At 37.4% G+C, this 25,530-nt stretch overlaps 1 protein-coding gene across 1 annotated transcript in view; it reads left to right on the forward strand.

Annotated features, from left to right (window-relative positions):
* The first annotated feature begins 1,627 nt into the window (after window positions 1-1,627).
* Window positions 1,628-25,530, forward strand: part of igf1rb (insulin-like growth factor 1b receptor) — a 106,974-nt gene continuing 83,071 nt past the window's right edge. Inside the window, exons 1-2 of the mRNA XM_052146603.1 lie at window positions 1,628-2,437; window positions 7,691-8,251. Of these exons, the coding sequence (XP_052002563.1) occupies window positions 2,368-2,437; window positions 7,691-8,251 (631 nt within the window). The 5' untranslated portion in view covers window positions 1,628-2,367. The remainder of the gene's footprint in view (window positions 2,438-7,690; window positions 8,252-25,530) is intronic.

Raw genomic sequence — 25,530 nt, forward strand, 5'->3', positions numbered from 1 at the left:
TGATTTGAGCAATGACTCAATAAGGAGAAATAGACTGGCATGAGTACTTGGCCAGACATCCAAATGAAAATCTTTTCAAAGGAAATAATAATAAGAAGAACACATCATTTATATAATCACTTTAACACCACCTTTATAGTATAAATATAGACAATTTATTGTATTGCAAGGTTTGATGGCTTAATTTATCCAAATTATTGTGTTAATATTTGGTTCTTAAAGGGAGAGTATTCTCTCATCAAAGGGAAACTTCTCTCATCATTTACTCATCCTCATGCCATCCTATATGTGTATGACTTGCTTTCTTCTGCAGAACACAAAGAAAGATTTCTAGAAGAATATCTCAGCTATGTTTGTCCTTTCAATTCAAGTGAATGGTGGCCAGAACTTTTAAGCAGATAAAAGCAGCATAAAAGTAATCTATATGAATCCAGAGGTTTAATCCGTATCTTTAAAAGTGATATGATAGGTTTGGTTAAGAAACAGATTAATATTTCAGTCCTTTTTCTATAAATCTTTACTTTCAATTACCAATGTGAACGTGAAACTAAAAAAGAACCACATTTAATTTTCAGATGTGAACGTTTTGGACCTTCAAAGTTCTGGCCAGCATTCACATGCATTGAAAGGACCAACAGAGCTGACATATTATTCTAAAAAAATAAAAATAAAAAATATTTTGTTAGTGTTCTGCAGAAGAAAGCCATACAGGCTCATTGAACCAACTTGTTTAGCTGATATTTCAGAAATGAATCCACATAATTTCTTCACTGTAAACCATTGATAAAACATTTAAAATAACTTTATTAACATTAAAAGACATTATTACATACTATAAAGCTTAAAGGATCATTAAAAGGGCAGCGCTGCCTATTTCCACCATTGAAATCTATTGCTCGAAAGAACCCGGAAGCGCGGTTTCCTGCGGTGTGACGTCAGAGTAATTTCATCTACAGACGCTATGCAGCTCACTAAGGTCTTGAGATTGTAGTAGAAATTGTAGGGAATACATACATATATATATATATATATATATATATACACACACACATTGTGACATGGTGATATTACGTTCTAAATAAATAAATACTTATCTTGACAAAGAGTGCCACTGTCTAGGCAGGCGGTTCACTATGCACTGAAGTTGTTTTTCACCAGTCTCTGCAACCCCCCCCAAATCAAACCCGATTGTATTTTTATTGTACATTGGGTACAGGCCGGTTTTCCCTCATACCTTTTCCAACGTTACGTTAACCTAACACGCGCCCGCATGTGTTTGTGTGTGTGTGTGTGTGAGAGAGAGAGAGAGAGAGAGAGAGAGAGAGAGAGAGAGAGAGAGAGTGTGTGTGTGAGAGAGAGAGAGAGAGAGAGAGATTGTGTGTGTGTGTGTGTGTGTGTGTGTGAGAGAGAGAGAGAGAGAGAGAGAGAGAGAGACACACAGAAAGAGAGATCGAGCCTTGTTTACAGCGTAAATTCAAAAGAGAGAGACTACATGATCTACACTACATCCTTCACATCGAAATTAACACCGATCTGATCCTTCAAACACCATCTGTCCCCCATTCCAGCGTCTTGAAGAGAACATAATGCACCTCTGAAGTCTTAACTGAAGAGGGTGAGAGAGAGAGAGAGAGAGAGAGAGAGAGAGAGAGAGAGACAGAGAGAGAGAGAGAGTGAGTTTCAGCCTGGACGGATATTATTTGGTATCTTTCTGAGTTTCTTCGCCGATTTTAGGCCTTTAAGACACGCTGGATGAGAGCTATAAGGTATCTCACAGCTCATGAAGATCGCACACGCACGCATACGCGCATACACACACACACATGCGTACACACACTCATACACGTCCAGATTGTTTTAGCCATTGGATCTAAGCAGGTTTCACTGGACTACAGCTAAAAGCAACCAACGAGGAGACCTACAACGTGTTTTTCCAATTTCCCCACGAAATGGAGCAGGAAAATGCGGATTATCGAGACTTTACGTGTTTCCTGGGTTATTTTAACATTTATCGGCAGTAAGCAGCTTTCAGAAATAATAATAAATAATTGTAAGGACCACGAGAATCTGTGCGAGTGAATTCGCCTCATGGTGAGGGCAGAGCTGGCTTCGTCTGCTGGACAGCTCGTTGGGGTGTCTGGAGGGTCATTTATCCAAGCAAAACACTACGAAGATGGAAGAAATCGGTGTTATATGATTTTCTATTGATATTTCTCGTTCTCCTCGCTGTTATTTTCACCCCTCCATATGGAAGCACCGAGCTGGATAAAGAAACTTTAATCAAACATTTTTGAACCCAAAGAATTCAAGTCAATCACCATCAACTTTAAAGGCTTGAGCTAGTGTTTGCCTTGTTTTTGTACAGGAATGAGGTCTAGCAAAAAAACCTTGTTTTGTGGTCTGGTGCTGGTCCTCAGCACTCTTTGCCATGGAGAAAGTAAGTAAAAGTGAATGCATGTGGATTAGATACTAAAAGTGAATGCATGTGGATTAGATACTAAAAGTGAATGCATGTGGATTAGATACTAAAAGTGTGTCTGGTATGAGAAAACCTTGAAGCACACGCGTTCATTTTGCTTTCAAAGTGATCTCATTGGTTTTTTGGAGTTTGAAACTTTTATTTGTGATATGAAGCAAGAAAAGTGCATACAAATCTAGGATTACTATTTTAAACGAGTGTTTTGACCATGTACTATCAAAGAACAAATGAAGTCAACTTTCACGATTCCATTTTAAAGCCATTTAAAACGTCATAGGCGGTTTCTGTTTAGAACTACAACCATCAAATGATGCTAATCATAGTAATGTAATCCCATTGACATCTTTATTTACAATTGTCCACATGTAGCCTATGTATATAGTTCTATATTTAGCAGAAACGTTTAAGTCAGACTTGGCCAAAATATTCTCAACATCATATTAGCATGGGAGATTTTGATGGCAGTATCTGAGTGATTTAAATCATATTGATACAACAACAGGTTGTAACGCAATTAGTGAATCTGCCTGTTATTTTGAGGTTAGTGTAACTTGTGCCAATCTTTAAATTTGTTTATACTTATTTAAGTGTGTCTGCTTATTCTCGTAACATATTAGCTCACTTACGGTACTCAATGGACATCAGACTTGGACATCTCAATGTTTTGACCTTCTGATGGGCACTGCTTTTTGGAATGACCATGAATGACTTTGTAAGATTTAGATTTTGGAAATTCACAAACAACCTTACACATTTTGTATGCTATCTCTTTCATTTAAATATTTAGTAGTCTCACAACTGCTTTATGCAAACACTTCCCTCAGAAAGAGTTCAACATTTGTGTTTCTTTATGTCACAGATGATTGACATGTATTCTTAGATAATTATTTCTGTTTCCTTTGATTAACATAACCAACAGAGCATAGATAAGTGTGGTTTCTGTTAGTGATGTTACTAGAGTAGGGCTGGGCACTGTGTGTTGGCATTGCTTATTTAAATGAAAGTGATTTTAGGAGACAACACATTAGCTTCAGTGGTGATGGAATAACATCCATGTTTGTTTACTTGTTACTCCACTCTCTTGTTGTTTATGAGGTTTGCATGGTTTTCTTTGAAAATTAACCAGCAAACAAATTGAAAGAAGTGGTTTTTGATGTAGCTCAAGACCAAATTGGCAATACAAGTTTGTCTTTTTATTAGTAAGTAAAGCTATCTTGCATGGTTAAAGCTAAAGTGTGTAATTTCTGTGACAATAGTGCCACCAAACAGAATTGCAAAAATAAGGAATGTTTTCAGACAGATTTAGAAATACACCCTCTATCTGTCATTGGTAAAACAATCTGATTGTCCCGGCCAAGAACACATTGATTCAACCAATGGCGTGATATTGTGTTGGTCTTGCAGGGCCACTCAATTAAACAGATCAATGCATAAAAATTCCAGTGTTTACATTTTTTGGGAAAAATCCACCTACAAATAACTTGCTTATAGTTGTCTCTGCATATTAATTAAGCTTGGATTCAAGAAAGAATTTTAACATTGCAAAAATGACACACATCCGCTTTAAATAGCCTAATGCTAAAATTGGCCCATACATATTTAGGAAAACACAGAAGATACCCAGTATACATTTTTTCTGTCTCTTTAAAAACCAGTGACCCCATAAGTTCTTACAAAAAAAAAAAGCAATTTTGCACCCCTTCATGTTTAACCAGCACAAAATTTCCATGTTTCCAAGTAAACTGCAAATAAGACTCCTCGATTCATCCAATCCATCGAGAGAGAGTGAAAAAAAATCTATGTTTTTAAAATAGAACATGTAAAAACAGCCGCTCTAGCAAAACAGACCCAGTTCTGTTGATTGGAAGAGTGAGGAGTTTGTGAAGAATGTGTAATTGGGTTTTTCTGTTAACCCCAGTGGTTGCAGGGCATCGAAGTAGAGGAGGCACAAGAGGTTCTCCATGAAAATCCCAAGTATAACCTGTCTCTATTGGCATGGGACGGCTAAAGACTCCCAGTGGTGCACAAATTTTGCCTCTGGTTAACTGGCGTACTTATCTCTAGATCAAACCAGAGGCTTATTTGTTTGGATTAAGGCAATTTAGAAAACTCTTCTTTTTTTATCTCAATACATTAGGGGTACTTCTGATTTAAAGGATTTTATCACCAATATTTTCTCCTGATTTGAGATACAGAAAAGTTTCGATACAGCTCATCCATTGATGAACAGAGGCAATAAACAATCAAATATTATGCTTTGTGGTTCTATTTAGCTTCATTGTTTATAGTGTTAGTATTTATTTAGAAATGGGTTTCATTTCTTAACAATGACATCAGTTTATGACCTAATTTCCAAATGCCTCAACTTTGCTACCTACGCTTATTTGCAGTGGCAGGCTGGAATTGGGTTATCAAATTTAAACACAAGATTTGGAGAATCATCAAAGCAATAAAGATAGGACTGTTTACTCAGCAGTGTGAAAATGTTTGAGTCTACAGACTGAGTTGGTGCCATCTCACTTTGAGTGTTGCGAAAAAAAAACAAGCTGCTTGTTTTTCCTTATTCTTAGTTATAATAATTTTTTGCTGCATAATTACTTGTAAAATTACAATGCAAATTTGTTAAAATCACAATTTAAGAACTGAAATTAAAGAGAAGATTGCCTTCAAGAGGAAGAGAAAGATGTGAAGGGTTAAAAGCTTATCTTTTACATTTATGTAATTGGGTGAAGGCTTTTATCTAAAGTGACAGTGTATAAAAGGTATACATTTTCCTAGAATGAGCGTTGCGTTCCCTGAAAATCAGTCGCAAGACCTTGCCGTTGCTAGCTGCATGCTTTACGAATTGAGCAACAGGAGCAACCAGAGACATCCTTGTAAAGTTAAGTCAAGCTATATAATTCAGGAGGTCTATAATTATTGTTTTCAGAATGAATTTCTCAATGTTTTCAGATTTCCGTAAATGTGGGCAAATTACACTGGAAAGAGGAAATGGCAAAATGGGTAGTAGTGAACAGAGAGAGGTCCGCTTTGGCATGCCCATCATAAAAACACAAAAACGTATTATGTTTTCGTCATAGCTCATGCCAGTATGCCATTGGCAGATGAAAAAACACTTTTCACACTTCTTGGATTGACAGTCAGTACAGGCCTGGTTCCAGATCAAAATCACTGAGGGTGAATCTGAAAATAGTGGGGGTGTTCTGTATAAAGTGGAGATGTATCATAATTATAAATATTTAAAATATATTAAATCATGTTTAAATGCTACTAAAACAACATACATAAAAAAAAATGATGCACAAAACATTTATGTTTTGACATGCTAATTTGCACAATCACACATTTATAAATTTTGATGCAGCAATTGTGTGTTCACAAACTGCAGGGCTATTTGTGTGTTTGATGGGATTCAAGGAAATCTGCTTGCCAATTTACAGTATTATGGCACGTTTCTACTGCATGTTATGGTTCGACTCTACTCGCTTTACTTTTCTGATCTTGCTTTTCCACTGCTGTTTAGTGGCACCTCAACGTGGGTGGGATTATAGGTTGATCGTCATAGTTGCGCCGCCTCTACTTCTGAGACATCATCTTAAACACAGGTTCGAGTTGAGTTGTACCATGCAGTGGAAATAAGACCATAAGGCTTGCATATTAAATTGAGCAGAGGTGTGCAATTGTTTTGGTACAGAGGCCAAATCAGCCGTTAAGTAGAACATGGAAGAGAGAAGGTAAAAAGTTTTAAATAGTTGTATCTTTTAATTTCAGAAGTAGTAGTGCACTCATGCGCTCAATTAATGATGCACAATTTTCTGAAGTGCATACTGATGGGACCATTCTGTGATTGCTTGAAGTTTTGCTGCTACATTTCTATCACGTGTTAGTAAAACTGAATTAACACTTGAATATTATTATTAATAATAATAATAATAATAATTCTTATTATTATTTTACTATACTTCAATGCAGTGGTAATTTAGTATTCGATTTAACACTACATCAGGAGTCTGGTTTATTAGTAAAATAAAATAATTGGAAATTATAGATTCTAAAGGCTTATTTTAATGTTGGCCACAAAGTGGATAAAGTTGTTTTATTCTCAAAACACTATCAACCTGTTTCCACACTCATGGGTCATGATGTGAGTCTCGTCAATGTTTGGCATCGCATTCAGCACACAACTGAATAAAACAGGCTGCATGGCACTGATAAATGATTACTGCCAGAGTAACATTCGCAATAAAGGTGTGAGAGACTTATTAACACAAAGAACAAACATTTTCCTCTCTCGCTTGGTTTTGCTCGCATGTTCCCTCCGCGTGCGAATGATGCAAAGATCTATTGTGATTTTACTAAATTTCATCACTGAAAAGGTTTGCTCGCAGAATTGGCACTAAACGGCACACACAGCATCACGAATGGACATGGAGTGACTGCATCACACTTGAATATTGGACTTTTGACCACTTTTACTTTTTTCCGAAGAGGAAAGAGAAAGCGCGCACTTGTATGCATGGTTGCCAGATTGCATAAATGAAGTAGGGATGGGCATTCATCAATAACTTGGTATTCGAATATTTAAGCTCATAAAAACTAATATTCGAATATTCTGTTACTTAAATTAAGGTAATTAATGAGAAAGAGATGTTGTAACATAATTTTTTTAGTCATAAAGGTTGCATCTCCATTGAAACAAGCTTTTAATTATAATCAAAACATGCTTATATCATGTCCTGTTTTTTATATTTAAACAAGAACCGGGCCTGAGTCTGTAAATGTCCTGTGTGTTCATTTTTTGGCCTAAACCATTGCATCTGTAGATAATTTCCATCTGGACTGTATGTGCTGTTTTAATGTGTATGTTCTGCATTGTTTGAGTTTCTTAGGTCGCCTTCACTAAAATTAATAAATTGTGAAGTAACTAATGGATCGTTCAGTTAGTAAACAGATCTACAAAGTTTTTTTTTCCCATAATACATTTTCAAAAGTGTTAATATTACAACTTTTGCATTGACCGAAGACAGTCACTTGCATGCCTTGTTTTATTTGGCAATTAGCTAACAGTTCAAGGCCAGTTTGCATTCGAACTGCATCACCAACATGAAGAATACATCTGTTGATAGTTAGTTTACTAGTTACTGTTGAATATTGCAATCCACTTTGATGTGTCATTTGATTAATACTTATTTTTCCCCTCCCCCAATCCAGTCTGTGGTCCAGGCATTGACATTGGAAATGACATCAGTAATTTTAAGCGGCTGGAGAACTGTACGGTGGTTGAGGGCTACCTGCAGATCCTTCTCATCGGAGGCAAAAACAATAACAACCAGGAGGTCTTCCGCACCCTCAGTTTCCCCAAGCTGACCATAATTACGGATTACCTTCTCCTCTTCCGCGTTTCTGGGCTGGACACTCTCAGCACCCTCTTCCCAAACCTCAGTGTCATCCGGGGCCGCAACCTGTTCTACAACTACGCCCTGGTCATATTTGAGTTGACCAGCCTGAAGGACATTGGCCTCTACAACCTGCGAAACATCACGCGAGGTGCTATACGAATCGAGAAGAATCCAGAGCTCTGCTACCTGGATTCTGTAGACTGGTCCCTCATTATGGATGCTGAATTTAACAATATCATTGCTGGAAATAAGCAGTCGAAGGAGTGTGGAGATGTTTGTCCTGGAATCATGGAGGACAACCCCCAGTGTATCAAGACAAACTTCAACAGCAATTCAAATTACAGATGCTGGACCTCCAACCACTGCCAGAGAAGTAAGGACAAGTTAAATGTTAAACAAAATGCAATAATTGTCTTTTTTGTTTTATTCCACAAATAACAATATTGACCTGAAACATACTTTTCATGTATGGATTCATGCTGTATTGATTCAAATGCTTGGCTGACAGACTGCAAAAGTGTGGTTCTGTTGTACATATATAATGTGCTTTGAGTTTTTCTTGTGGTAAAACCTCAGTACCCATGGGGGTGATATGACTGAAGCCATTTGTTTGGGAATCAGATTACACTGGTTGCACATTATCTTTCGCATTATTTTTTCAGACCCTGCACATGGGGACCCTGCACATAAGTGTGAACTGTCTGATACTAAGTTTTTCTTTATAACTTCTGTCATCGTGGAGCAACAGTTTGAATAGAATCTTTCTGAGCAAGTAAGGAAAATGCAATATATTTATAGTGACTTACCTGAATAATAACACATCCAGTTCAATGGTACAGAATTGTGAAGGTGACTATATTTGCCCCCTTGAGTATTGAGGTTTCTTATTGCCACTCTAATGCAAGAACGCACAATAAACATGTTCAGTTGGCCTGCACATCGGCAAAGTGCTCGCATCTGCGTTCACGGACTTGCGTAAAGGATGTTTCTTACCTTATGCATTTTGAAAGTGAAAATCATGCTTTCATAACTAGAATGGATTGCATTCACATTCATAAGTATGTTTTGGACCTAGTGCTCTACTTCTTCAATACACAGATCCTACTATACATTTCTTTGCCAGCATCTTTTAAAGAAAAGAAATTGGCAAGGCTCATATTCATGTCTTTCCAATCAGTACTACCCTTAAAGCAGAGAGTCTGCCAATGTGAATCCTTTCTTTGGTTGTTATCAGTTGAGAAGAGAGAGGGGTCATCCAGCATTCATTCTGTCTGTAGGCTTCATAGTCTAGATGGCTAAAGTATCAGAGTGAAGCCACAGGGTTGGGAGGACGCAAGTTTTGCGGCAAGGATTGTGTATGTTTGTTTTGCCTCAAGCTTTTGACCGGAAAGTTTGTGACCGGAAGGGTAATTGAAAACAGTAAAATTCTAGACAATGTTAGTGAAATGGATGAAATGCAGTGAATTTGTTTGAGATTATTACCAGTTCAGTAATATGATCTGTATAATCTCCAACCAAAAATGGTGTGGTGAAGAAAAAAAAGAATGCCATTTTAATGTCCATTAATGAAGGTTTAAGGTTACAGACCTTAGTGGTTGCCAAATCTTAAAAAAAAAAACAATTTAATTAACAATTTTATTGATTCCAAAGATAAAACATACATACACAACATAATTTTTTTTTATCAATTATTCACATTGTCACCCCCCTTGGATTCTTTAGTAAATGAGGCATACTTTATGATCTGACCCCTAAGAACTGCTTTATGTGCCTCCCTAGCCACGCCCACAGAAGATACTGAGGACCAGTTGGTCTCCAAAGAAACGTTGATTTCAGTCTTTAACATTTGTTTGAAATCAGGATTTTGCAAAAGGGATACATTAAAGCACCAACTATATGATTTCTTTTTCTCCGTATGTGGCAACATCTCTAAACCCACCATGGTGTGATCTGGGACTAAGATGTTTCCAATTGAGCAAACCACAACAGGTGAAATGAGGGACTTGTATGTATGTGTATATATATATATATATATATATATATAAACTATTCTAGAATTAATCTTATGGATTAATGAAAAGAATTTATAGTCCCTACCAGATCAAAAGTCTCCAAATATCTGTAAGACCAAGATTTTTACATATACTGTGAAGCGTCACTGTTGCTCTAGGGGGCTTAGACACTTTTGCTTCACTATGATCAAGGAATTAATCCAACAATAGATTAAAGTATCCTCCCAATATTATATCATGAGGGGTGCCAGCGGCTTGCAACATCCCATCAAGATCTATAAAAAAGCCCTGATCATCAACATTAGGTGCGTAAATATTAGCCAAAATCAACCATTGCAGCTTAATTTCAGCTAAAACAATAATGACTCTTCCTAATTTATCAATCTGTTTGATAAAATTTTATTGTAGATGTATTTATCAATATAATGACTCCCCTTCTTTTACTTCAGCCAGCACGAAAGAAAACATGTCCACCCCAAATCTTCCCAAATTGTCCAGCTTCCTGCAGGGAAAGATTCGTTTTTTTGAAGAAACACAATATCATATTTCTTACTTTAAGAAAATAAATAACCTTCCTTCTTTTTATAGGGTGCCCCAACCCATTCACATTCCACATGGAGAAAGATAACCCACTCATATTAACGTTTTACATTTTGATATAATAGAAAAAATAAATTGTGTGTCAAAAACAAAGATTATAAAGACCACATTTCAGCATTAGCGCAACAATAAAACCCTGAACAAAACTGGCATCGATCCCTCTAAACTCAAAAAGTCCCTGGGACAACTTGGCTGTTGGATTGCTCAAGTCTGATGTTTCTATAGAAATTTTATGAGGCAAAATTACATAACAGAAAATACTTTGTAAAACAAACTCCAGCTAATTGAAGGCATAAGAATAAAGAACAAGCAGATTCACCCACAGCTGTCCCGAAGGTATTTTCCTCCACAAAAAAAAACTCCAGCTTCTTGACGGAACCAACACAAAAGAAATAAAACGGGCCCCGGTTCCTCAGACAGTTCAGTGCATATTTAACGAGTCAAGTTGACTCCGAGGCCACAGAGGAAACACACCATGATTTTCTCAGTCCATCAACTCTATAAAAGCCACCGCTTGTTGTAGGCATGTAGATATTTTGCGGTCATCCTTATCACCTGCCGGGAACTTCAGTATAAAAGGGATCTTCCTTCAATGCAAAAGCTTCTTGAAGGAGTGTTATTCCACAAAACAAACTCCAGCCACTTGGCAGAACCAACACAAAAAGAAATAAAAATGGCACCCAGCTTCCTCAAACAGCCAGAGTAAGTACAGCGAGTCAATCCACTCACATGGCTTACTCACTCCAATGTTTTTATGAAGGACAGTGCTTGCTTGGGGCATAAAAATACTTTTCTGCCATCCTTGGTATTTATACTCAATTTGGCTGGGAACATTAGTGCAAAAGCGATCTTCCGTTGATATAAAAGTTTCTTGCATTCCTTGAATCGATGATGTTTCTCTCTTGTCGAATTCACAAAGTCTGGGAACAAGAAAATGGTGTGATTTTTCCAAGAAAGCTTTCCTTTGCTCCTCGCCTCGAGTAACACAAGATCTTTTTTGGATGATGTCAGGAATTTGACCAGGATTGACCGGGGCCTGTCTCCCTCAGCCGATATGAGTCGGAACCCTTTGAGCTTGCTCGATTTCCAGCTTATGGCTTGTTATGTCAAGCAGACTCGGGAAGAGCTCATCTACGAATTTCATCATATTCTTCCTGCATGCTCAGGAATTCCAACAATTCAGATGTTATTCCTGCGGCTCCTATTCTCAAGATCTTCAAGTTTTTCAAGAATGTGTTCCAAATCAACTTTAGTCACCAGAGGATTATTAGATAATTCCCTCTCCAATGACTCCAGATAATCGATCCGCTTCTAAACATCTCCAACTCTTGTAACCAACTCAGAGAATGTTGTTTCCATCGGCGTAATCGATTTATGTATTACAGCGAGATCTTCTAAGTCAGCAACAACTTTCGTCAGCATCACAAACATATTGGACAGTTGACGCTGGATTTCCTCGGCCATTCCATTCAAACCGAGTCCCCGTCAGAGGTTTCAGCTTGAGCACTTAAGTGTAGTTTATTATCTCCAGAGCCCGAGGATTTTGAATTTTTTGACATATTGTCTTCAAAGAGCAAATATGTTGCAGGGTGTATCAAATCTCACCATATTATAACACAAAAATAACTAAAAACTAGCAAAGTAAGCAGAGATTGTCGCCTACACATCCGCTCCTTGCATGGCATCCCGTGACTCCCTGAGTTTGCCAAATCTTGTCAAATTATGTACATTTTCCCTTTAAATAGTGTCTAATTTGTTCTAGGTGTAGGTTTGAAGTCAGTTTGTTGAGCCATATGTGTCACTAAAATGAGTTTGTATTAGTTCTGATGGTAAAAAAGAACAGAAATTTAGAATAAATGTGGGTAACATACAAAATGCTGTATGAAGAAATCTGGTTGTAGTTTTCCACTATTGTGGTCTTTTTGGACAGAAGGATGCTATAGTGGCAGACAAAGTGCCTCGCTCTGAATGCAAATACTTTAGCAGTTCCTCCCTCTTTCCATATAATTACCTTGTTTTGCTTTAACACAGATGTTTCTTCAAGGGCTGGTAGTGGTTTCCAGTCAGTCTGCCTTGACTTTTTTTTCTTTCCAGCTCTTTAATTACCCAGTCAGGACTTGTTGTTCACCAGCCTTGTACTTTGCATTTCTGCTACATTTAGAGTAGATAGAGCTTACTGCAAATGTCGGCACACATGCACAGGCGCATGCACAACATGTGCACAACAACAGGAAAGAGCCCACATCAAATAGACTTAACACTAAGTTGTGTTGAATTGCTAAATATTTAGGAAATAAGATCTTGTACCATTATCTTCAGGTATCTTTTAAATATTTTCAAATGATAGTAATAGGGAACTTTATTTTTTTATTTTTTTTAAAGTGTAAATAGTGCTTGCCCATGCAAAACAGGCCCCCACAATGCTGCTAGGGTGTTACTATGCAGTTGATGCTGCTGAGAAATGGCAAAAACATTTTTTTACTGTGTATTTTATTACTGTGTTGTGTGGACATCAGCAGAAAAATGCATTTTTAAGAACCATTATTGAAACCAAAAGTGATGAGTATAATTCGATTCCCTTTTTTATTTTATTTTTTTTAAACTGAACCGGTTCTGAAAATCAACCTGCTTTTATAGGGCTTATCCACTGCATGATATAACTCGACTCAACTCGACTCTGCTCGCTTTTTGGGGGTTTTCAACTGTGGATTGTACCTGGTACCTGGTACTTTTTTAGTACCACCCCGGTTGAGGATTTCCGACACGAGATATCAACCCGCTAGTTTTAAAGTTAGCAACAGCAATAAAAGTATCATATGTTCACACGACTTTCGAATTGTGAAAAAAGTAATGGCTGTGCGCAAAACCACGCCATGATCAATAAACGAGGTGCAGATGGTCCACTCGTTCAAGGAAACGATCAAGAAAAAGGGGAAGTGGTTTGACCAAATGGACGCTATCTAAACCGGCGAGCAATGGAAGGGAGAGTGCCCTGGACTGGCGTTGATCCACGATGGAGGATGGTATGTTGTGTTATGTTAACTCTATACTCTGCTTGAAAGCTTCACTTTATTTAGTCGACCAGCTACTGGAAGCTTGCTTCTAAAACAACCAGGCCAATTTAACTGTTACACTTGTTTAAAATCACCGTGCAACAACTGCTTTATGCAGCACAATGAGTTAGTAGCTAACAGCTAGCGGTCGCGATATTGTTTTGGTCCATTTGTGTCACGTTTAAAATGATGTCACGGCAGTAGAGGCAGTGCAACTGTGATGAACAGCCTATAATCCCACCCATGTTGAGGTGGCACTAAACTGCAATTGAAATGCAAGCTTAGAAAAGTAAAGTGAGTAGAGTTGTGCAGAGTTGAACCGTAACGTGCAGTGGAAAAGTACCTTAAGTTCCCAACCGGGGTTAGGGGTCAAATCCTTTAAAGACATTAATGCTCTGAATGTCACACGTAGTGGTAGACCAATATTGTTTTTTTAAAGGGCACCTATTATGACATTTAAAATGTTCCTAATATTGAGTCCCCAACAACAGTTTTACATGCATGCAATGACAAAAAACACTTTTGTTGTCTTATAATATGCATTTATGTTTACCTGATTTGCTCACCAACTCCCAAATGATTCGTTCAACGACTCATTTTTCCAAACCCTTCCATACTCTGTGCAGAGATTGTCGGAAACGGAACGCCCATCACCGCTTTGTAGTAAAAAAATCAAAATCAGAGAAGGAATTTGAGTTGATTTATGTTAGCGATCATAGCCCAAAGTTTGGTGGTAAACACCCAATCAGTTATTGTTTGCGTTAGCCCAATGCATAAACATATTGATAAAGCACTGCATTACTACAAGTTATTGCTCTATTCTTTATGACAACTCCAATAACATCGACAAACATTTCACATATTTCAAAAAAATTGACATTGGAGACCTAGAAGCTGCGCTGAGCGTAACTTACACAACACACACAAATACTTATTAAGCATGCTAAAAACACATAAAATGAACAATTATTAATAATACTTACAGGTTGTGATTCGGAGGAGGAAGCTGATCCAAATAAACTTGGTACTGAACCTTCCTTCAGTATCAACCGGCTCATGAATCCACACTTGAAAGCATTCATGTTCAGTAAAGCAATCGTCATTAAAATGACGCTGAACACAGCACAAAGTTCGGGCTATACTTGTGTGGTATATTTGTAAATATAAACTCTAGCCACTGATTCTTCACATGCTCGTCCCTGGGCAGTGAAAAAAGGTCGCTTTTGATATGCACTTCAGAACACAGCGTCTTGTTGTCGACATGATGTTTTCAAGTTTTCCCTGGTGCCTGCGCGCGCAATGAGTGGGCGCGGCCAATTTGATAATTTTTCGTCTTGACGTCACAACGAAAAGGAAAATGACTCATTGGAAAAACGATTCATTAAATTGACTCAGAGTCGACTCCTACTTTTGAGAGACAATAACTTTTTTTACGGTGAACTTTCATATATAAAACTTTGCAGGATGTTTTTGTTCACTTAAATCTATGTTACACACTACAGGAAAGGTAATTTTTAAAATTCCATAATAGGTGCCCTTTAATTGCTGATGCAGATACAATATCTAGAGAGAAGGATAGCAGATGGCCGAAATAAATGCAGATAAACATAATACAACTAAACAACAGTAATGTACACAAAATTCTAAAGTGAAACAAGCACTTATTTTATGCAATATTTACTCAGATTTGCATAAATTTGAATAGAAAAAAGCCTATTTTTCAATTGACCATCCATTGACAAATCTATTTTTAGATTATAGGAACAGACAGAAAGGAAAGTTAACACTGCTGTTAATTGGCCAAAGGAATGCATTTATCGGCGAATGCTGATAATTGTAAAATGGCCAAATAGTAGCCAATATATCTGTCTATCACTAGTCACACATACTGGTTATTTATTGCTGTAACAGATGTGTCAGTGTAATTTGATTCCCTTTGTTGGGGATGTTTTTATTTGCAGAAAAACATTAGTATTGTTTTTCCATTAAACTTATTTACCTATAGGTTGATTTCAGGGAAAGATCATCATCTGTGAGTCATAAAAAGTAGGAAAGACTCAGAATTTTTTTATTTGTGTCATATGATAAATTATGATATATTAAATTTATACATGTCTAAAAATGTTGCACTATGAAGAATGATCCTCAGTTAGTTCATAAAGTTTTGGCCCAATCATTGGGCTGTTCTTTGTTGTATTTTCATTATTGAGGAAACCATGCTGAAGGGTAACTAGTTGCTATTTTCAAAGGTTGATGTGGTCGATCTCATGAGCTCAGTAGACCTTTGAAGATGCAAAGAAGGAATTTTGGCAGTGTCGTTCGCTGTGATGTGTTTTGGGACAGTAGTGAAAAGAGTTGGAGTTCAGTCGTAAGACTTAATGAAGTAGTGAGATTTTGCAGTGTCTTTCACAGGTGATCGGTGAATGCTTTCTTTCATCTCTCTACTGACCAGAGCAATTTAGTGAAGCGGAGAGGTGTGACAATCGGCTCAATAACCCATTCCATGCTTGTGCGCTCCACTCAACCTCTCATGGCCCAAGCATATGCTCTGCTCAAATTCCGGTCGCGCTCACCGGTAAAAAAACGATTGCTCAAATCCTGCTCCGCCATTAAATTTCTCTGTAGTATACTTGGTTCAAAGCATGTACACGGGGGTGTCCTACAGTGGTCCGAGCAACTGTCCCTTTGCCCACATGGGCTGAGGTGCCCCTCTGGGTGAAATAATTTGAAATTATCAAATGCCTAGTAACATACACATCTGTAGTTGGACGATATATTGTCCCAGAAATAATTGCATAATAATGCAAGGACACCCTTTCAAAGAGCAATTAACTTTTATTTCTTAAGAATATTCAGATATTGAAATCGGAATGTCAAAAAAAAATTAAGTTGGGAAGGCCCCTCTCCATCTCCAATTGTGGTTTTTGTCCCCAGCTTGGAAAACTGGATGGGATGGTTATGTTTTCAATGAGTTTTAGGTTAGTTGTAGGGCTGGGCAATATGGCTTCAGAAATTATATCTCGACATTTTTCAGCAAATTGGTGATATTCTATATATACATCTCAATAATTATGTTTTTGCACTGAATTTTTTTTCAATCAGAAACATCATTACATCTAAACCATTGTAGCCAAGTTTAATTCATATTTCAAAGGTATTAAATAAAAATATATTTAAAAACGATGAAGGCAGAGTTACATTTTATAATTTTCATTGATTTGCACATTTATACTTAACAAGCAATCATACATGGAAGCTTAATAAAAATATTTTTTACCTTCATATACATTTTTCTTTGTGAATGAACAAGGTGTGCAAAAACTACTTATTTTTTTTATCATACTAAATTATTACTGTGGAACCCAGTCAAGTGTATTATTATAATATAATACTGAATCATTATTATATTCAAGGTAAGATTTGTTAAAGATAAATTGATATATTTCTGCCAGCACGTCACCGGTTCATTCTGAAGCGTCTTTAATCACAGCCTTTGCCAGTTAAATAATCACATATGATCATATCTCCATTTTGTTATTTTGATTAGTTATGCAGCCCTGAAGGATCATGAAATTAGTCTACATGGCACTCTATGAAAACTTATGGCCAAATAAATGGCTCATTAAAATCATTGCAATATTCACGATATTGAATTTGATTTAGTCAGCAAATATATTGGGATTATATTGTGGGTATTCGATGCGTTGGCCAGCCCTAGTTAGTTGTATTGCCACTTTTCGCTGCCATTGTTTTAAAAAAAAATTTGATATACCGGCTCATTCACGTTAATGGGCTCTTCTCTCTCGTTTGGCTTAAAGCCAAAATGTTCCCACACTGGAGCTATGGAATGTGGCTTTGAAACCAAGTCCATTTGGACTTATTCTTCCAAACTTTCTGGCTGAAATTATGCAGTCAACGGGAAAAACACCTATTAAAACCTATTAGCCTCGAGTAACACGTAATCTTCACATGTTGCTCTCTGCTGTGTTTGTATGTGTGGAGAAGCTGCCTGAGCCCTGTCTCCCACACAGAGAGAGGACAGAAGCAGAGAGACTGGCTAAAATATAGGTGACATTCATTCTTATGTAATAAACATGCATGTAATAACATAATAGGCAATATCGAGGTCAGCAAAAATGATCGAGGTAATTTCCATATATCGTACTATAAGTTGATAGTGTAATTATCGTGACAGGCCTAGGGACTTGGATTTAATCCATCGGGAATTGATTGGCTCTTGAAAAGTGGGAGTTCCATAACGGAATGAAGCAATGTCTAATTAGCTATTTGCTAATATTGAGCATGTTTACATGTATGATCTTATACCGATTATGGTTGATAAGCTTACAATGCATAAGTACATGTTAATGCCTTAAACGGTTTCCCTATAATACGGGAAGGTCATAAGTGGTTCAAGCTAAAAATGGTCGGCACAAGTAGATTTTTGCCCTTTACACTGATTTCATTACCCTGTGTAAATACCTTTACCAACAATCTTACCGGCTTACAATTTTAACAAGTGTGTATGTGCGCATTCATAACCTGCATAACCTGATGATTTCAAGTCTCATGTAAAAATATTTTTCTTGTGTTATCAGATTTTTTGAATAAACTGATTTTTGGTAATTGTCAGTGTATTAGTGTGCATGTAAATGGCACCAGTTCTGCCTGACCACTCCGAGCAGGATTCAAACCGGGGTCTCCAGCATGGGAGGTCGGGCGCGCTAACGAGGAGGCTAAAGGCTACAGCCCCTAGCGTCAGTTGCTATTGCTCCTCTTGATGCCAGGGGAGTGAGGTTTACACACTGCACAGTTACTAACCAGCTGGCTACCATTACACTCACCCCCTAAACCCACTCCCATCTAGGTCATGGCACCAGTGTCACCGGTCCTGCTCGACCCGCTCCGAGCGGGATTCGAACTAGGGTATCTGGCATTGGACGTGGGCACGCTAACGAGGAGGCTAAAAGCTGCAGCCCCTAGTATTAGTCGCTAGTGCTCCTCCTGAGGCCAGGGCAGGGATGTTTACACCCTGCACAGCTACCAGCTGGCTACCTTTATATAAACATACTCAATACCTAATAGGCTGTGCAGCCCATGTGATGAGGAAAGTAGATTCAGAGGAGTAGCAAGTAGCTTGTTTTACATGCATTGAGAAAGTAAATTGTGTAAATTTGTATTTCTTTTTTTTTTACCTTTTTGCCATATTTTTTTAATAAAATGTTCAACTGGTTAAAATGCACAACATGTTTGTAGGTGCTTGTGTTTGTCAGAACTAGTGTAAAGAACTATGGTTAAAAAAAAAGTTTAAATGCTTCCAACTGTAGCAATGTAACAAAGTAACGAGTTTGGTCTCTGATATCTAGCAAAAGAATGAGCCGCGGCACCCCGTGGGAGGGAAAACACTCATCACTTAATGAGCTGCCACTGAGTGATCTCATCCGCTCCGCTCCACACCGCAGCCGGAAGCATTCAGCCCATGACAAACGCTTGGGGGACTCTCTCAAAACTGCCGACCGGAGAATGGGGGCCTTGTTTTAATTACTGCCCGTTTATCTGCCCACATGTAAAGGCTGGGTTTCTGCCTGGCCTGGCAGCATAATAGTGTGACTTCCTCTTTGTGTTCTGCCTCTCCCACATATTTCATTAACCTCTGCGGAGAGTATAACTCTTTCACCAAAGAATTGTGTCTGTGCCAGAGCAGCTCAGTGCCGGAGTAATTTTCAAAGACACCGTCTGGCCTTGATTGTGTCTTGCTGAATGTCTTGGCCTTCATCAGTGTTGCATGTTCATTGCATTTTATTGTACTTTACCAAAAATATATTCTAGATAAGAATAAAATGGTGATCATTTGCGCTGTTCAAATTGCGGTGCAGACCATAAAATGTATGTGACCCATTTCAATTTTACGGAGTTGTTAATTTATTTTTAATTGCGGCTAGACAGCCCAAATTTCTAACCACCACTGACAAGGAAAACAGCTACAACCCTGTGTCATGCACCAAAATCAGCCTTACTAAAATTATTTTTGAATGATGTTGGATATTAGGAAACAAACCGGCCATGTTTGTCATCTGATATTCAGATATTCTCTGTAGAGATTAATAATAATAAATAATTAAGTGCCTAATAAAGTATATTTTCACTGGATATTTTTTTTACGTATGTATTTTTTTCTTTGTTGCATTGCTTTGAGAAGATTAGAGAGTTTCTTGAGGAAAGTTTATAATAATAATAATTTTGGTGAACTGAAATGTGGCATAATGTGACATTAAGCATTATGGTAAGGTTGATTTTATCAAGTTGAGTTTTTTTTTCTTTGAATATTTGTCAAGTTCCAAATAAAGAGGAAGTAGTTATCATTTGTAAAATGTTAAATTTTTATGACTGGATTATTCAACAAATATATATACATATATATGATTTTGGGAAGAAACCTGGACAATTCACCCAGCTATAGTGTTATTCAGGCATCTATCAGGTCCATTTGAAAATAGCACCGGTTTTATATCCACCCTCTGTCAGTTTCTCGCAGATGCCGCTCAGGCGTGCTGAAACATCCGTTATCAGACTGTCTGTGGGTGGCGTCAGTGGAGAAATGGGAAGAGAGGAATCTGTCCCTTTAAGTGGGCATATAATTAGGCAGAAATTCCGTCTGGCTTAGTCACCATGGGGAGGATAAAGGGGAAAACCATTGCTCTCAGCCATTGCATGGACCACTGGCTCACTCGATCATTCTGCAAGAATGTGTGTGAAAATCGTGGGGGCAGGGGTGGGGTTGCTGTGGTGATAGTAGGGGTTGCTTTGCGAGGGCAGTCTGGTTGTGTGATTTTGGCACTGCTTGTTTAACCAGTAGAATTCCACACTTTTGCCAAAACATGTTAGGAATGATCTAACTTTTTGGCATAGCCTAGTTGATGGCTTCAGGGGAGACACATCTTTTCTTTGTCCCTCGCATGCCTTTCGCATTTGTTATGGGCTGCAATTGCTTAAATGGAAAGTTCACCTAAACAGGACAATTTTGTCATCACTTACTCAAGTTTTTCCAAATCCATATGACTGACTTTCTTCCATGGGACACATAATATGTTTTTTGAAGAAAAAATGTGTCTCAAACACAAGACTAAACTGAATGACCCTCTTCGTTAAGATAATTTCTGTGGATTAGATTGACATACTCCTCACTATTTTTATAGTTTGTGAATGAGTGCAGGAAGAGCAGTCAAACGAAGATCAGTTGCTTCCGTCTGTTTCTTCCTCTTGTGGGACGGCAATATATGAAAGGGAAATTAGGCCTTGCATGGAGCCAGTTTCCTGCACACTTACAGGGGAGCAGTGATTCATCCCACACACGTGCCATTTCATTCATATAAAAACTAGCGTGATACTGCTTCCTGTTAAGCACACTGGCTTGGTTGTTGAACATTACCTGCAGTCAGAGTGAAATACGAGTAACCTTTTTTTTGTCTGTCTCTGTTTCTGTAGATGCTGCCGTATTTTACGTTTTTATTTTTTACAGTTTTTTTGTATTATTATTATTATTATTATTATTATTATTATTATTTCCCAGAGACATGAGATTACATATTTTTTATCATCCAGGTCAATTGATTAAAAAGCGATTTCTTACAAGGATAGATAACCCAAAAATGATTAATCAATCATCATTCACTCACCATTATATGAGTTTTTCCAAACTCATATAATTTACTTGATTTACATGGAACTCAAAAGGATATGTTAGTCTCAGTCAGTCTTGGTCACCATTTTTTTTTTTTTATGGAGAAAAAAAAAGATGCTAAAAAGATGTAAATGGTGATTGAGTGTGATAGTCGGCTTTTGTTTGGCTGTGACGCTGATGTGTTACCCTCTGTCTTAGAGCAGATGGTTCGATTTAATACAGGGCCTCATTACGGATTTCAGCTTTGTCCCTAATGGCTGCAGGTGGCTGCAGGTGGCTGGAAGGTGCATGACCGTTCTTAGTTGTTGGAGCGATTTTGTCTGGTTAATTCTAACCATAACCCTAATAACGAACGAGACTCAGGTATGCTTAATAGTTAGGTGGCCCTGTGAGGTCGGCCTCCGACTTCTTAGAGGGACAAGTGGCATTCAGCCAAACGAGATAACAGTAACAGGTCTGCAATAACAGGTCTGTGATGCCCTTGGATGTCTGGGGCTGCACGCGAGCCACAATGGGTGAAGCAGCATTTGTCTAGCCTGCACCGAGAGGACCCCACTCATTATCAGGATTGGGGATTGTAACTTTTTTTATTTTTACTATTGTAATGAGAAATTCCTAGTAAGCGTGGGTCATAAGCTCAATTTGATTAAGTCCCTGCCCTTTGTACACACGAACCACGAAAAGACGATCAAACTTGACTATTTATAGGAAGTGAAAGTCGTAACAAGGTTTTCCCTGTCTATTTCTTATGAAACACCCACCATTACCTTGCTGTTAACTGTAACACTGAAGATGATTAAGCCTACAATGTGCAACTCATTAAAAGGATAACCAGGTTTTTTGGTGCTGTAGTACAGAGCAACTACAATGCAACTGGTTTATTAATGTATGCAAGCTAAAAGAAACTAACACAGAATCTGAATGACTGTTTTTAACCCAATGAAGATCCACTAAACCATCTTTAAATAAAGCAATAAGCCATTAGAGGTTGTGTGCAGGGTTTAAATTATTTGTCGAACAACAGGTAAGTGGCTGCAGTTCACTTAATGGCCACAGGTGTCATTAATAACAAGGGTTTCTGAATCTTACAAACTGCACCTTTAAATATTCTGACATATTTCTTATATTTTGAAATGTTTTATGAAAAAAAAAAAAAATGTGGTCCTTATGACAATGGGATTATTAAGATTATTAAGCATATTAGTGGCAAACAGAGGTCATTGTGTCACTAGATGCATCATATTTGAACTAGTCTCCTTTTCTCAGGCCACATCCTCGCTAATCCATTTTTGTTTAAGAACGTCATAATTGTCCAAAGTATGGCATAATGAAGATCATTTTAGATGGAGGAAAACACCATTCTACTAAGGATGAGAGCTGTAAACGAAGCTAAATTAACATGTTTTCAAATGAAAACATATTATTGTGGCCGTAATCTTGGACTGCACCTGTCACAAATTTCACATTTGGCGCTCGAGTGTTAATTTTGCACTCTGGCTGGGCGTTACAGTGTTTTTACCATGGGTGATTTAGTGTTCTTAGGCATGATTTGAAGCAGAGTTTTAATTTAAGACATCAATGTTCAAATAGTTATAATAATTTGAATGAACCATTCCACTGCAAATTATCATATTCCTAATGGTATATTTTCTTGTTTTCCTAAAACGATATACATTTTCCTGAGCAAAACTGGAGACATTAAGGCTTCAATATAAGTGTAGTTTGTCTTAGTGCACTGGCAGATTTTTTTTACATTTGTGGTAAGCATATACACTGGCAGCCAACAGTTTGGAATAATGTACAGGTTTTGCTGTTTTGGAAAGTAATTGGTACTTTAATTCAACAAAGTGGCATTCAATTGATCACAAAGTATAGTCAGGACATTACTGATGTAAAAAAACAGCACCGTCACTATTTGAAAAAAAGTAATTTTTTATCAAATCTAGACAGGCCCCATTTCCAGCATCTATCACTCCAACACATTATCGTTGAGTAATCGTGCTAAATTGCTAATTTGGTACTAGAAAATCTCTTGCCATTATATCAAACACAGTTGAAAGCTATTTGGTTTCTTAAATGAAGTTTAACATAACACAAACTCCTTAGTCAAATTTGAGGAATGAAGGCTCAACAAAAGTTTCATGTACAACAGTAAAGAGAAGACTCAGGGGTGCAGGCCTTATGGGAAGAAAAAGCCACTTTTGAAACAGAAAACCAAAAAGAAAACTTTAGTGGGCAAAGAAACACAATAATTAGATAATTGGAAAAGAGTGTTATGGATCTTAACCCCATTGAGAATTTGTTGGATCAGCTAGACTGTAAGGTGTGTGAGAAGTGCCCGACAAGACAGCCACATCTATGGCAAGTGCTACAGGAAGCGTAAAACAGGAAGAATATCTGGACAAACTGACAGCTAGAATGCCAAGGATCTGCAAAGCTCACATTCTGTTGAGGATTTTTTGAGGAGAAAACTTTGAAGTAGTTTAAGAAGTTCTGAAACAAAATTCTAATTGTAATAGTAATGTTTCACGTTATTAATATCCTGACTATACATTGTGATCAGTTGAATGCCACTTTGTTGAATAAAATTACCAATTTCTTTCCATGAGAGCAAAATCTGTACATTATTCCAAACCTTTGGCCGCCAGTGTAAACAAGTGCAAAACTTGCCGGTGCTAGACAAAAAATACTGGTATATTCAAGATGCATTCTCTGAAACAAGCGTATAATCTTATGCAGCAATTTATCAGGTAAATTTATATATTTTTTAAGGGGGTTTAGATATTTTTAGCCTTACTGTAGGTTATTTATGGTTACCAAGCAACATTGCAACTCTTTGCAGTAATATAGAATGTGCTGTGACAGTTTATTGCCTATTTACAACAGCTTTGAACGTGTTTCATCCAGACAGAAAATAGAGTAGTTGCTCTCCGATTTATAAATATAGACTTGGTGCATTAATATATTCAATTGATGTGTGGTCACAGATGTGCATATATCAGCTATTTTACATTGGCTTTGAATATGGCACGTTCAATCAGAATTTAGAGTCAAAAGTATCAGTTTTATAAGCTTAAATAAGTGGTAAAGTATTTAATTTCACTGCTATTCCATCACTTACTCTGGTTGGATGGCAGAGCGTTTGTTTGCTGATAGCTTGACCACAATCCCTGTTATGCAGACGGAAGCGCAACCAGGCATTTATGGCATTATGTAATTAAGAAATGTCCTAGTGAATTAGGTGAGGGGGAGCTGTTCTCTTTGACGGATGTGCAAGCAGATAGTGGCTGCTGTCTTGCTCCAATAATGTCAGAGATTAATAGAGGATAAGTATCAAGTGTTAGGTTTTCATCATCAGATAATGAGGATTACTGGTGGGATATCAGGGTACAACACATTGTGTACCTTAACACCTAAAGACTGTTTCATTTCAAATTAACTGGCAAGGGCAAATAGCACAGATAATGGTCTTGTACTGTGGTCACCTAGTGCAAATTATTCAATGAGTTTCAGTTTTAAGAATGTTTAGATATTTTACTGGAAAATATTTTTTTCTTTTAGCAGTGTATTTAGTTAAAATATATTTGATTGTTTGTTTAATTTATTCTTTCAATATTATTATATTTTATTTTAATTATATTTTTGTGTTTTTTTTAGCCTTTATTTACAGGATATTAGAGGCAGACAGGAAAGTGGTGGAGAGAGAGGGGAAAGGGCATCGGGACCTGACCTAGGCCGGATTCTCCTTTCATCCTTTTAGTATACCAACCTGAACATAAACCCTGTAGTTTATTATGCTGTGTAACGCTTGGCTAACATATTTAGTTTGCCTTAACATCACCTCAAGAGATTTTCAGAGATGCTTAAGGATACCTTTTGATCTGCAGATAGTCTTCAGTTGGGATTGGGTCCTCAGATCCTCCTGCAGTCAAAAATACCTGAACAAGAGGAAGAGTAGCTGTTTCTCACTTTGGAGTTGAGTGTTGGTCTACATCCAGCGTACTGTGTGTTTACACGTGTCTTTGTTTAATAGCTCACTTCAGCTCCATTCACCCCTGCTAATGTGCTCACTCAACTGAGTTGTGGACACAGTTGATGGAAAGGCGTATCAGCAAATTTTTAGGCCACCATTAAAGTCAACATGAAATCAAGTTTGACCCAGTTTACATACTAATTCATCTTCCTAGTGTTATTGTGCAGAATTAAAGTAACAGCGTGAATTAAAATTTTCATGAATGTCAAAGAGATTTGTTAAAATATAAGAGTTTTTTTTTTATCGCCACACGACCAGAACCTTTGGAATTTA

Source organism: Xyrauchen texanus, chromosome 2, assembly GCF_025860055.1.
Source record: "Xyrauchen texanus isolate HMW12.3.18 chromosome 2, RBS_HiC_50CHRs, whole genome shotgun sequence".
Taxonomy (NCBI): domain Eukaryota; kingdom Metazoa; phylum Chordata; class Actinopteri; order Cypriniformes; family Catostomidae; genus Xyrauchen; species Xyrauchen texanus.